The 15102-nt window shown below is 38.9% G+C and overlaps 1 protein-coding gene across 1 annotated transcript in view; it reads left to right on the forward strand.

The window, feature by feature from the left end:
- Nucleotides 1-15102, forward strand: part of SPTBN5 (spectrin beta, non-erythrocytic 5) — a 90315-nt gene that overhangs the window by 31772 nt on the left and 43441 nt on the right. The window contains exons 29-33 of the mRNA XM_027881732.1: nucleotides 653-767; nucleotides 2048-2158; nucleotides 3398-3577; nucleotides 7474-7677; nucleotides 8896-9045. Of these exons, the coding sequence (XP_027737533.1) occupies nucleotides 653-767; nucleotides 2048-2158; nucleotides 3398-3577; nucleotides 7474-7677; nucleotides 8896-9045 (760 nt within the window). The remainder of the gene's footprint in view (nucleotides 1-652; nucleotides 768-2047; nucleotides 2159-3397; nucleotides 3578-7473; nucleotides 7678-8895; nucleotides 9046-15102) is intronic.

The following is a 15102-nucleotide window of genomic DNA, read 5'->3' on the forward strand; positions in this document are numbered from 1 at the left end:
CCTCTGGAGAAGAGGAGACTGAGGGGAGACCTCATCACACTCTACAACTTCCTCATGATGGAAGTGGAGGGGAAGGCACTGATCTCTTCTTTCTGGTGACCAATTATAGGACTGAAGGGAAGAGCATGGAGCTATGTTAGGGAAGGTTTAGATTAGATATTAGGAATATATTCTTCACCCAGGAGGTGGTTGGACACTGGAAAGGGTTCCCCAGGGAAGTGGTCATGGCAAGAAGTCTGATAGACTTCAAGAAATGTTTGGACAATGCTCTCAGGCACATGGTGTGATTCCTGGGGATGGTCCTGTGCAGGGCCAAGAGTTGGTCTTTGATAGTCCTTCGGGGTCCCTTCCAACTCAGGATATTCTGTGATTCTATGACTTAGTTCTCCAAGTCCTGCATATAAAACCCAAAAAGCATAATTGAGAGGGGCTCTCTCACATAGGCCTCTCTTTAAGATTCTGGAGTAGACAGGAGGACAGAGTAGGGTGAGAGATATGCTGTCCTTCAGAGAGTCACTTCAACAGAATTTAATGGCAGGAATGAAAAACAAAGTAAGAGAAGGTCTTGTTTTCAGTCTTTCTTCAGACTATTGGTTTCATTACCCCTAGTTTAAATGTTTTACATGGTTCTTTTCCCCATCTTCCCTTGAAGGAACTCTTGGGAGGAGCTGTTAGAAATTACCAGAATACGAGGTGCACGGCTGAGAGACGCTGAGATGATTCACAAGTGTTACCAGGATTTAACTGATGCTCTGGCCCACATTGAGGTAAAAAATAATGGGAAAGTCTCACATAATGCAAACTCTATTTCAGCTTTATTTGTGGAACATTCTTGTGATTCTCAGCATTCTTACTAATGACTTCAAAAAAGTTCTCAGTAAGAAACCTGTGTGATTCCTCAAAGTGTAAAAAAAAAAAAAATTTCCTGTTTAATCCTTAGATACTCGACTAGTTACCTGATAAGAACCATTGGTGAAACTAGGTGGAGCTGTTTATCTATGGGATAAGCTGAGATCAGTGCTTGAACTAAGTTGTCTCACAGTGCAATATATATAGTAGTGTTGTTTGGAGTAATCAGGCCTAAGAAACCATTTACTGCCTCAGCGTGGTGGCTCTTTGTACACTGTTGTAGCTTTATGTGCTAAAGAACTATCCCTTGAAAAAGGCATTTGTCTGGATTACAGTGACCATTAGCCTGGAAGGCTGTCAGGCAATCATGTGACCTGATGTGAAAAGCCGTGCCAAAAATCTTCTCCCCTCATTTCAGTGCCCAGTAATGGCAATAATTTCAATCAGTCCCAGTGTAAAAACTAGGAGGAGAAGTCTCAATAAGAAATCTTCAGCCTTCTGTTTTATCTGAACATCCTAAAGAATTTCACAGAGAAACACCATACTTGCTGTAATGAGAGGTGTGGTTTCCTAATGCAGATGTTTACAGGAGACAGCGATCCAATTGTTTCCACTGTTTGCAAGGCAACAGGGATGTTTGGTTACATGCAATTGATTTTCTAGTTGTTTATGCTGGCAGAGGCTGCCCTATTCAACCATGTTATTCCTATTTTCTTCCCCTGTCATGAATGGAAAATCAACCATCATAATATTTCACCATATACCAGCTGAGATTTTCAAAACCTGGCATATTTAACTTCAATGATGAAGCAGTTAATTCTGATGCAGAAACAGAGTTCAGAAACACTTCACAGTCCAGCTGTTGGTTTATCCCCACGCTCTTTGGTCCGGGCAACCACTACACCCTTCTTGCATTACATCTTGTTGATAGCTTCACATCAGAGTGAGCAGTACAGTCATCTTGCTTATGCCTTCCTGTGTACCCTGGTCAAAAGTCTACCAGGGAAAGCCATTTCTCATAGGAACCTAGTACTAGAAGATCTTGCTTAATTCGGCAGCTCCAGTGTCATCATAGTATAGACAACTACAGCATACGTGCAGTATGAGTTGCACTACTCAAAATTACTAATGTAGGCTTGTAGCGAGTTTTGCCTGGAAGTAGAAAGTCACAAAGATTTTTCTAATTTCATCTTTCTAGGAGAAGTCCAAAAGTATTCCAGATGACATTGCTAAGGACAAGAGAGGTGTGCAAACCCAGCTCCGCAACCATGTGGCCTTGGAACATGAGCTCTTGGGGAATGAGCAGCAGGTAATGACAGTCATTTGGGATCTTTAATGTATAGCCAAAATTCAGATTTCCAAGATAAGCATAATAATTTGGTATTGTGGAACAAATTACTACCATCTCTCACAGAAAGACTGGAAACCTCTATGAATTTTCACTGGTTTTCTGGATTTCTTTATATATTCAAGGTCTAACAGCAGTGTTATCAGTAAGTAATTTAAAACTTTTCAAATAAGGCACATACTATATTCTGTGCTGACTATTGAAGTGATTCACAGGGATGGTTTTGATCATTGTTTGAAATATATGATTATGCCAGGCTTTATGATATGCTTGTCATCTTCTTCATAGTGTTCCAAGTGATTACAAGGAAAAAGCCAGAATCAGCTTTATGTGCAGACAAAATTAATATTCATTAAACACAAAATGCATTGATTGACTATGGAGGATTATAGAAGAAAGTATGGGGCAGCAATCTGAAATTTACTGTAAGTTTAGAAGGGTACAAATTAGACTGTGAGAAAAAAGGATAGGACTCATAATACAAACATAAAAAGTTTCAGCTCATGAGAACAGTTTCCTTGTACATAAGAGACTTGCTTGGCTTCAACGAGGCAAATAAAACTAGGATGAGTTTTCTTTCCACTGTTTTGTTTGATAAATGTAATAGTATACAGTACTATATATAGTATAAAACACAGCAAGTGTTATATTGAGATTACTTTAATAGTTATCCCGGTATTACTTATCAGCAGCCTCATGTATTTGCCTCAGGGCAGATAACATTAAAATTGATTCCACCAGGTGCTTGATACTTTTAAAGGTAAAGGAGCATGAGATACACGTGAGGAGAATGTAGTCACAATTAACCTATATGGTCAATGAGAAAAAAAGGGAATGGTTAGCTACTACTTGCACTATATTAGCAATTATAATACTGCTTGTATTACTCGTATAATAAGTTGTAAATAATAAGTACTATTCATAAATAAGTAGAAAGGGGAAAACAAAATCTGTCCATGTCTGAAAAATCACTGTTGCAATGTGCCTTGGCAAACACTGGATGTCACTATTACTCCATAGAACTAAAAGTATGGAAATTTTTGTTTAATGTGAGAAAAATTGTTAGAAAACATTACTTGAATTGTAGTTTCATGCACAATGAGCATATTCCTTATCATAAGGAATGATATTACCTAATATTCTGATATTACCTAATCTCTGTGACTCCTTCTTACCCTCTTCTTTCTTCCCTGTGTACAGCTGCAGGAGCTGATCCACTCTACAGATCATGTGCTGCCCCATTGCTCAAAGCAGCAGGTGGTAGACCTGAAAGCAAAGCAGCAGGCAATAGTGACCAACTGGAAAACCCTGAAGGCAAAAGTGGAACTGCGCAAGAAACTTTTGGAACAAATATACAAGCTTCACGAGTTTCAGGCACATGTAAGCACTTCTGCCACCTGTTTGTAAACAGGAGAAAGTTGCCTTCAATGTGTGGGAATCATAGGTGTATTTCCAACCTGCAAAAGGCTGCAGATGCTACCTGTGACATTAATCAAGCATTGAAGTGCATGTAGCTATTTAGAAAGTTGTCAGAGGATAAGGATCTTTTACCTTCTGTAGAAATGAAAGCTTATATCCAGCTGTGTATGGAATAACTGACAATTGTCAGAAATGGCTATTGCTTCACAGGAGCAGAAGTAGTCTTTTCAAAGACTGCAATTTCCACTGAGTAAGAGTGATAAGAGGAGATGTTACACGCCCATTTATAATGCATTACAGTTCGTTTGCTCTCTCAGGGTATGCAATAACCCATGGTTAACTTAACTTCATGGAATGTATCAAATACAACTCACTGGTTCTTACATTAATTTCTCAGATTGCCTAAACAGTGACATGGATATATCAGCATAATATTGTAATCAGCAATGCACAGTAGCTTCGTCTCCAAAGAATTTAATAGATCACTGAGCTATAATTTGCCATAGAATACTTTGCAAATGTTGGTAATCTCACTGAAGGCGCCTGAGCTACACCAGTGCAAATCAGTAGATTATTAATGCAAGCATTGCAGTATCAGGTACTAAAACAGCGAGAGTGTTCCCTTATATCATGAAGGGATAATCTACATTGCTAATGTAGATTTCTAGAATACTTTGATGTTCTTTTGTTATTGAACTCTTCCAGGTGTAATGACAGTGTCAACTCAAGATATGTCTGGTAGTTCACGTTCTGTTTCCATTTTTGGTGGGAAGGAGAGAATGTCCAGGGTATGCTGGAAAAAACCCTACAACTCTGTCCTAGGTTTGTGAGCTGGGATCAGGACCACTGTAGACTGTACATGGTTCTTTTTTGTTAGCATGAGAGACTTCTGCACATTAGACTAGTCCACTTCAAGTCTCTTAGATGTACAAATCAGTGTTATCTGCCTATTTCATCAAAAAAATATATTATACAGTTAGAGATAAAGGATGCTTATGGCAATTTGGGTTTTTTTGAGGGTTTACTTGGTTTGTTTTTTAAATGTTACAAGTCCATTAGCTTGTGCAGAACTGTCGATGGGGAAAAAAAAAGTGTCTCTAGTGATGTAGGTGAAAAGTTCATTTTTCCACTGTCTTTCTAATAGCATCTGGGAATGATAGTAAGAATAAGGCAAACTTTTAGAATTGCATTCTCTTAACATATATTATATTCTTGAAGTCTGCAGCCTGGGGGCATCTTCATCAGGAGGTGGGTCTTGGTGGATTCTACATCAAAATGTAGTCACTCAGAGTCCACTTCATTATTGATTTGCTTCATAACTTACATCATAAATTTATTTATTGACTTCAGATAGAAAATGTCTTGTAGTGCCCACCTGTTGGGGTACTTTTAAAATTTTTATTGCTGGAACCATACAAAGCACCTGTGGTTTGAATTTTGTCTGAATGGCAAATCCATTTCTCCCTGTGGCAGCGTGTCCTTTGATCTTTAGGACTCTTAACATGGTGAAATAAAATGACAAAACCAGGTAACTGTATTGTCAGTGGCATGTCTAGACAGGATTATGCTCCAGGCAACTCCCTGTCTCTTTGATGGCAAAATTATTCCTGATCCTCCTAATTTTCCCCTCCTTTCCTGATAATAATTCTTGAAACAATGAAGACCTGGTTCTGCAAGTTTGGTAACCTTGTCTTTCTGCCCAGATGGGACAAGGCAGCATCATACAACCATGTCTGTGGCTCTAGGGTAGTTTAGAGCAGCTTTGCTGCAGAACATCATCCAAATTGCTGAAAGCAAAGAGGCAAGTTTGCTACCTTTCCTCTTTCAGCTGTGCCAAGAGGTCCACAAACAATGTTAGTCACAGCTGTTCAGTGTACTTTTTTCATTATATTGTTCATATGTAGTCATTGGGTCTTTCATTGAGAAATTGTGCACAGATTAGGTGAAACAAAAAAAGTTCAGTCTTTCTGTAAATGATAGTTCTGCACAATCATCTAGTGTATCTCCTTGCACCCCATCAAGTACAACTTTAGTCTGTTTAAATAGCAGAGAACTGGGTCTAATGGGCAACACACAGGAACAGCAGCATCTTCCAAGATTCTTCAAATCTTCCAAGAAACTTTGTCAAGGACGAGGAATGTAGATACAGACTCGAAGTATTTCTGAATGATCTGAGGCTCTTGTTCTGAAGTTTCTGCTAGGATCTGCATGGTCTCAGTCAGGCTCTGCTTAGGAGTTTCCTGCAGACTGATGTCTTGTCTACCCTTAGATGTTGCTGGCAGTGGCAGTCCAGTAACCACTCACTGGTCCTTGACTTGTTCCATCACATTATATATCCTGAGATTTATGGATTTTTTCCTAACGCTTTTTTAAAGTCTCAAGGAGTCTTAGACATTTGCAGTGCCAAGTGCAATGTCAGTGTCTGCAGTGACATCCAGCTGTGTGAATGAATTAGTTCTAAAAATCAAAATGATGTCAACACGTGTGCACTATGTGGGCCCCTTTAAAAGGACTACAGTCTTTTCAAACAGTCATTTGGTAGCTGTGTTTATTTGCTTTAAGAAAGCAGTATCTTGGCTTTAAAGCCTAAACTTAGGATGCCAAATTGGCCAGTTTCAATTTTGTGGTGCTTTTACGAATTTTTTTTTTCTTGGCTGGCTGTACAAAATTTTGCTGATATGAACAAAAATCTATGGGCAAAATGAAGCAGCCAAGAATCTATTTCCATTACATAGTTTCCTTCAGTGGAAAAGCCAGCAACCACTCACAAGAGAAAATTTTTAGTTCTCTGCAGTAAAAGAGGTTTTTTCAGCACTTACTATACATAGTAGTCTTTTAAAATACACTTTAAAACCTGATAGACCATTTACTGCCTCAAAGTCAAATCAACTAACTCAAACACAATTAAACTATAGCAAAGTTTAATTAGCCATTGCATGTAATTCCCAGTAGAGTCCATTGCAATCCTGTTTTTAACAACTGACACAAAAGAGCAAAACTCCTATTGCAGATTCAAATAAGATGCCTAAAGTAAATGACTGTTAAAGGTGTAGAATCGAATGTAAAAAAGAACATATAGAAAAATGTCAAATTATTTTCACTTGTACAAGTTCCTTCAGTCACAGTTAGAAAATAATTCTTGGAGATTTGTTTTAGAATTTTCTTGCTTATAATTGCTTCAACTGAATGCTTTAGGCATTTTAAGATATTGTAAATGTATTTATTGATTAATCAGATTTTGAAAGTAAACTAGCATCACATCCTTGTTCCTTCCAGAACTGTGTTTCTGTGTCAGTCTCAATCCTATAGTTCCAGAAACCAAGAGCTGAATCTGTATACCTGATTTGGTTATGCAGTTTTTTTCTAAGCTGTGATTTACCCTTTTCCCACATTGTTAAAATGCATTTGTTTTTTATCAGAAAATTCTGACTCTCAGTTTAGAATATGTGCACAACCCAATTTTCAAATAGACTTGCATTAGCCAAAGCTGTCACAGAAAAGAAGAATGATACTGGTATACCCTTTGTGAAGGAATAACATCAGAAAACACTTAAAGAAAGATGGACTAAAGGGCAATGAATTATATCATGCTGTCATTGGCATGATATGACACAGTTTGATTATAATTATGATATTACAAACTATATATGATTTAACACAGTTTGTAGAAATTCCTGCAGTCATTATCCATGCTTGAAAAATTCATAGAAGTACTCTAAGCACTAATGAAATATTTTCTTTCTTATCTGTGATTTTATTACCTATTACTCATTCAAGTTGAACAGGTCTATGATTTTCCCTCCTGAAAACCTAAGCTTGAGTTCTAACCTCAACGTTCACATTTTCTTGGGCTCCAGGTGTGGGACTATTTCTTATGGACAGCAGAAATAATAAGGGAAATGAGAGCCAAGGAGACCATTCGGGACATATCTACTAGCAGCCTGAGACTTACCCAGCATCAACAGCTACTGGCAGAGATTGAAGCACGAGAAGAGAAGTACAGTCATGCTGTACAGCTGGGTCAGTCACTCCTGCAAAATGAGGAAACAGGATCAAAAGAGGTAATTAAAACTCCTCTGAGTTCAATCATACATATTCAGCTACTTGACACCAGTGTAACTATCATTCTCTGTTGTATCACACTATCAGCATACAAACACACATGTGCATCACTTATCTATACACATAACCTACATTTGCCTCAGTGTGTTACCAAGCCTGGGCCCAAAAACATCTCTTTCGTTTCCTACTTCAGCAGTAGATGTGTGCTGGCATCTCCTGAAGGCCCCCTGCAGCCAAGCTGGGCTCATTCAAAAAGTTCACCGTGTTATGAACAATGGATTTAATTCTATCGACTTCCCAAACTGGATTTTCACAAAAATATTATGCCTCCTATCATGGTGATATATCCACACCGGTACAGTCTGGACAAAAACCTGTGAACCAAAGAAAGAAAGCACTCAAACATATAAGAGAGTTTAAAGGTTAATTGAAACATTTTCTGTAGTAATGAATTATGCTGAAAGAAAGATGGAACCAAAATGTCAGTTTACTCAAGACAAATAAATTCTAAGATTCTCACAACATTATTTCTTTTCCAGTACCTTCTAGTTTACTTGTCCCCTCACAATTAATTAACATATCTCCTAAATATATTCAGAAAACTTCAGAGTGCATGCAAATTACTCTCCCATCTCACCAAGCTACTTCCTGAAAGTTTGTCAAATATTGCAATGTATTACTATAGTAACTAGAAATCTTGCTGAATATAAAACCTTTGCCTGTAGAAAAATGGAGGAAAAAATCATTTACAGAAGGCCTGTGGATATACAAAGTTTGGAAGATGAAATTATATTGTCTAACACTGATGCATGTATTCACTGATTAGGAGAACGCGATTTGTTGATAGTTTGGTTTAGTATCTATCCTATAAAAATTTGGGGTGATATAATGGCATTGTTAATGACAGAAGACAATGGAGAATTAGGATCTGATTTTAGAAGGCACACTTGGAAAACAGTTACTTTTCTTTACTCTTAGCTTGGACTGCTGTATATGCTGTAAGAAGCACTTTTCCATTGCTGAAATGGGGCACCTCTAGTCATTCCTATGCTCAAGTAGAATTGCTAGAACTTATTTTATTTTTTTTCCTGTTTAATAATTTTGTTGCAATTTAAGGGGATTATCTACCACTCCACTTAATCCTTTCTCATCTCACCTTACCCTGATCCATGGGATTTCAAGACCAACATGACTTTTTAATTGGAAATTATGTTCAGATTCAGCAGAAACTACAGGCTTTGTCGGAAGAGAAGAAAAATGTATATAATGCATGGAAACAGAAGAAGGAGTGGCTGGAGAAAATACACCAAGAACAAATGTTCTACAAGCACTGGGATCACCTGGACATGCTCCTGAATTCACAGGAGGTATGTGAATTATAAACTTGAAATAAGCAGATAAACTTCAGTCATTCAAATTCTTTCAAACTAAAAGGGGCACTACTGTTCACTTGCAGCTTAAAATCCTTGCATTCGTGTATACACAAGACAGCCTTTTTTATTGTTATAATTTGCATTGTGGTATCACTTGGAGAGTGTAACGATATACCAGACCCCCACCCTTCTTATGGGGCTTAGGTGTGGAACCAGAAATGAACAGACGATCCTTGCCTGAAAGATAATTCATTGCAAATAAACATGACAGCTAACATATGAGAGTCACAACAGAAGAGGGAGACAAGTGTCCAGTATTAGCCCTCTTTATAAACAGATCTCAGCATACCAACTGCTTAACCACTGGCAAATTGTTTTGTAGGCTTCAAAGACAAGGGATATTGCAAAGTGGATTTGAAGTGAATTTGCTTTGCAGGTGTTGCTGGAAACCTCACCTCAGGCTGAGGGTTAGTGCTGGGAAAATGCAACTAGTGGAAGATGGATGTTGGCAGTGTGAGTTAATACAGGAAAGTGAATTGACTTCTCAGTTCTGCAAGATTATTGGTAGCAGCATGTAGAACAACTACAAAAGAATTTGTAAGGAGTATTAGTTTCTGTTTGATGCAGTAGAGAAATATGAGCTAGTGAAAAAGGCTCTCTCATTAAAAGAAAGGGCAGATATAATTAATGCAAAGAGACAGAAGGATGTTTTTATTATCATTTTGCAGCTCTTGAAATAGATTTTTTTCACCGTTACTAAATTATCTTCTGTGTTTCGTGCACTTTATTTCATTCATGTAACCATTTAAGAAGGTTCCAGCTCAAGGTCTAACATTTGCTATTAGAAAACAGTGCAGTCACTCTGCAAATTCATGAACTGATAGATTGCTGTAGCCGTACTGAGACTTGGCATGCAAACCACATCAATGGGTTGAAGGTTGCCAAACTGAAGAATTGATGCAGCCCTGAAGGAGGTTGTACCTCCAAGTCATTTCTCATTAAGGAAAAATAATACTTAATTCTCCAAGACCACTGACAGAAAAATGTGATGGTTTTTAGTTTGTGCTGAGCTCTATTTTTCACCAGCACTTTGCCACTGGCACTAAATCTTTTTGAAAACTGACCCTTCGCTGTGCCATGCAGTGATACTTAACCCTTTGTGGCATGTGGGCCTGAAGCTTTCTGCTATCATTCCTTGAAGGAAATGCATATCTTCATAACTCCCTACAATTGGCAGTCTTGGCAAGTGTAACTTATGTTCTTGAGTTTGTGACAAAATATGAAAGGGAGTGATTCACCCAGATTCCAGTTTCTGGAGTAAAATATTACATAGTTCTGCCCACTATTTGTTGCTTCGTTAGCAAATGGCATGATTTGCGTTACATCTATCTCAACTCCCTATGAACATCATTGTTTTAGCTTCTGCATAGGAGTTCATCAGGGAAAATGTAAACTCTACAAAAGTTTGACCACTGTATTTTTTTCTCCTTTTATGAAATAGGCATCAGCCAACACACAGAGACAGTGGCATCTGTCACTGTGGCATCTACTTTGCTCTGTATACTTCAGAGGTAAATGTGTAGGAAGCTACTGTGGATTAGTGTTTCTTCTTATCTGTGAGTTGAAAGCCTGTGTTGCTCTTACACGAAAGGGTAACACACCTGGCATTTCTGGTATGGCCCCAGCTCATTCTCTACAGGTAAATGGAACTTGATGTCACTTCTTTGTTCAGATGAAACCTGGTAATGTTGGGAATCACCTGAATGTTGAGAGCAGAATTGCTCCACAGTGAGTATAAATACAAAGTGATGCAGGTTAAGCTATTAAGCTGCTCAGAAGACAGAAATTGTATGTGTTTACTTACAAAATAAGTTGTACCTTTGAAGAATTTATGGGGTGAAATCAACAAAGAAAACAAGTCACTGCAGGAAGAGGTTCATTTTTTGCTGTTCATGGAAAAACAAGAAGGCATTTACCTTCTACTGGATTCTAGTTCTTCCTGAATATGCAGTGCATCAGCTTGGCCCTGAACAGAAATGGCAACACTCTTCTGATTCCTCTACAGTTGGAAATCCTGCACTCCCATTGCTTTTGTTCTCTTATGTTCTCTCAATTGTGATCATTCTTCAAGCAGGTTATTCCTGTGCTGCAGAATTCCTGCCTAAATTCAGGAGAAATTTAAAGAACCACAAAGCTGTCTTTTGCAGCTGCCACCATCTGCCATATGGATCAGTATATACAATTTAACAGTGAAGTGGGGTTCTTTAGGCACAACTTATATTTCACTTCTCTGCATTTGAAGAACAACTGGAAGAGAAATCTGTTCCTTTCGGATGGAGCTCTGTTACTACTATATGGAATTAAAATGAGGCTGCGTAGCGATGTAGACTCTGTTCCCTAGGGAGATAGGCAGGATGGTAGGAAAGCAGTTCTTTCAAACATGTTTTTTAAAAATTCAGCCAAGGCATCAACTGAAGACTCTCAAACCACTTTCCCAATGGGAGTTTTGTCATTTACTCTTTTCAGAAAGGACAAAAGGAAACACATTCAAAAAGGATTCCTACCAGACAAGCAAATATAAGCAATCTCTTCACCCCTTGTGTTTCTTCTGACTTTTGTGTTTGAGGCAAAGTGCAGTTATGTGCATTTCACTTCATATGTCTGCAAAATATGTGTCTAAGAAAGTAGCTTCTGCCATGTCATAATATTTTAATCCTATTTTCCCGTTACTTCATATGCCTTAGACAAAGTCTCTCCCCCAGCAGCAAGGAACGGGGTAAGGAAGAAGGTAACAGAGGAGTATTTTAAACTAAGAACTACTGCTGAGAACTGCTCTTTCATTCACTGTATGTGCCAGTGTGATAGGTTTGACTTTAAGCCAGCATTTTATATTACATCCAAGTTACTTAAACCTTCAAAGGATTTTGACAGAATATAATCTAGCATTGTCCTATGCTAAAGAAAATAGAGCACATATCTAGAAAACTAGGCAAACATATTTTTAATTTTTTTTTATAATGAATTCAGTCATGCCGTCACATAGAACTTCTGAATGAAAGTCTTTTAAGACCCTTTGAACTGATATCTTGTCATTCAGAGTCCAGACAAGCAATGGCTGAGAAAGAAGGAAAAAAATCGTTTTTGCTTTGAGTAGAAACAGTGTCCAGTACACTCTGCTCTGTTCTGATCTTTTCACAGCAGCTGATCCATGGCTCAGGTTAGCTGCTTTCCTTTTTTTTCACAGATGAAATAACAGAGAGTTTCCAGGCTGTCTCTGGCAGGCACTTTTGGCTCCCTCCTACTCTGTCTGCAGTCTCACTGTCAGAACACTCAGGGAGCAGAGCCGTATGCTCCATAATTTATCTTTCTGCCCATCCCACGCTCGTATCGCTTTGCAGACATGACAAGAAGTGGTAGCAGTATTAGAAAGCTGAGATTTTTTATTTTGAATGTGGATTTTTTTTAGTTAATTTTTTTTTTCCTGGGGAATGTTTATTCATCTCTCATTCCTTTGCTTCAGTGGAAGAATGGAAATTTCCAGTGCCAAAGGAAAAAGGATTAGGAGTTGGTTTTAAACACAAGGGGAAAGGCAAGCTTCTGTGGCTTTGGTTTTTGCATCATTTAGAACTAAACTTCAGAATGTCACACAGGGAGCATCGCTGCAAACCTTCGTCTGCAACCTACGTCTCCACTGCGAAAGTGATTCTGTCTTCCAGTGAAATGATCCCACCTCCTCCTTTTGAATCTGCTGTGCGGGACAGACCTTTGCAAAAGATGCCAGCATCAGCATGGCATCCTCCTACTGGTCAATCAGTTGCAGAGCTTGCTCCAGGAACTGCCATCTCACCACCAAGCAGTGTGTCTTCTGGAGCTTACTGTTCAAGGCTAGATGTCATCCTGGCACACACAGATCAGACGAAAGGTTTTGGGAGCACTAGTCACTGTGTCAGTCCTTCTGATGAGACATCCACATGTTCCAGTGCTTGTGAGGATCCTTGGGGCCACAGATACGAGGAGTCTGGCATTCAGTCAACATCTGCATCTTACAAGCAATATTCAGAAAGAGAAATAAGTGTTCATCGTACCTCTCCTGAAAAAAGAGATCCCTTGAAGCTTGCTCTATCTTTGCCCTCTAATGTCCTTCCCTGCAAAGCTCCACCAAGCTGGACGTCACGCCTAGATGTTGATCTGTCTGCTATTCCAGCTGTTTCTACATTCCACAGCAAAAATCTTCATGCATCCCTGGAGCCTTGTGATTCTCCCCCATCCCAACAGGGCTGTAGCCAATGCAACATCCAAATGTCAGACCTCCACACTTCAGTGAAGCTTTACATTTCAACGTGCAGCTTGATGATAAAGCCTTTTCGAGCAGATTCCTATGGAAGCAGTCATGCTCATTCAGGTCTGGTTATGCCACAAATAGAGAAGATGCCTGAAACTCCAACTGATTTTCAAACAGGATACCAGAAACCAAAACAAGGCTTCCTTGCAGGTGGGTCTCCAGCTCTTCAAATCACAAGATTTCATGTGACTTCCTCTAAGTATCCTGGCCTTTCCCAACAGTCTGTCTCCAGAGATGGATGGCTGTCCCCAGCTGTATTGACTGGAAGAGAAAATTCAGCTAGAGGGAATGAAGTCATAAGCAAGAATTTAAATCCAGAGCTGATTGTCTTTCAGAATCATCCTTCATCTAGGCCAGAGTTTAGGAAGACGCCATGTGATGGCCTAACACCTGCTCACCACAAGGTTTCCAAAATCACCCTGATACTTACCACCCCTTGGACTGCTGTGCCTATCCAGGTGGTAAGAGAATTTAGAAGAAGTTCAAGTCCAACAACCTTTATCAAAACATATGATTCAGATATAGCTGGTCAACCCTTTCACCCTGTGGAGATTGGGACTGGCCTCTCTCTAACAGTGAATCCAGTTTGCTGCTCAGGATTGCTTTCTAGCCATTGGACAAGATCTGGTTTGAGACCTTCCCAGGAAACATGCACTGTAAAAAGTGTATGTCCTGACAACCTTTTAACAAACATACGAGCTCCCACCATGTCTTTAACTCACAGAGACACAGAGGGTGCAGGGTGTCCATCTATTGCTGTCAACATTGCATCCTTTGGCTCTGGAAGGCGAGTGGTGAAGATTTCCATTCCATTCTAGGAATATTTGCAAACAGAAGATCTAAATTGCATTTAATCAAACCATATGGACTTCTATTTGTATGCTTCCTGCTATGTTCCAGCTCCCTAGAGATGACTTGTGGAACAATGAGAAAGCTACTTGTGTTCTGCTGTCACCAAGGCTGCAGACACAGCTTGATCCATCCTAAACGAAGATAAGAACTCTGATCTGACTGAGCGCTTAACAAGTGTTTCATTTTAACCATTAGAGTGCTATTGTTAACATGACATGCAAGTGTTTACAGATTTTGCATGATTGGACCATAGTGCTCAGCACTTTGAAGTTTCACGACTTCAGAGCTCAGACCTGGTTTTCTTCTCTGCTAGTCAGTCTGTGACCTGGAACAAATGCTCAGTGTAGTTTCTCTTAGTCCTTTTCTGTTTCACTGTTTTCGTTTTCTTACTTGTCAAATTATGCTGTATTTCTAAATCACTAATTCCAGATTTTGTAAGTTTTAAAATTAATACTTGTTTTCAAACCCCAAAATGTTTAAGTGCATAGTAGGAAATCACTTGTTTTCCCTTCTTAGAAAAGGAGAGGTACCGCCCTTTCCTGAGGGAAATGAAGGGAATTCGGTGTCCACAGCATGTCAAATTTAAATCCCAGCAAAGTTTCTAGCAGTGAAACTATGGAGAGTTTAAAAGGAATTTAGTCTGCCTTCAGACAGATGTTTCATAAGTAAATATTTTAATGATGATGTTGTATGGGCATAAGATTCTGGTCCAACACCTACTACTTACAGGATAGGGATAGAGCTTGCAAATTTTGAAGACAGAGATGGGTATAAGGAAGGAATTATAGCAGTTATGGGGGAAAAAAACCACTGTCTAATCTCTAGGTTTTTCCCATATACATTTCCAATATGAGATA

This window comes from Empidonax traillii, unplaced genomic scaffold, assembly GCF_003031625.1.
Source record: "Empidonax traillii isolate 1590-97213 ecotype Southwest subspecies unplaced genomic scaffold, ASM303162v1 scaffold93:size1158651, whole genome shotgun sequence".
In the NCBI taxonomy this organism is placed as follows: Eukaryota; Metazoa; Chordata; class Aves; order Passeriformes; family Tyrannidae; genus Empidonax; species Empidonax traillii.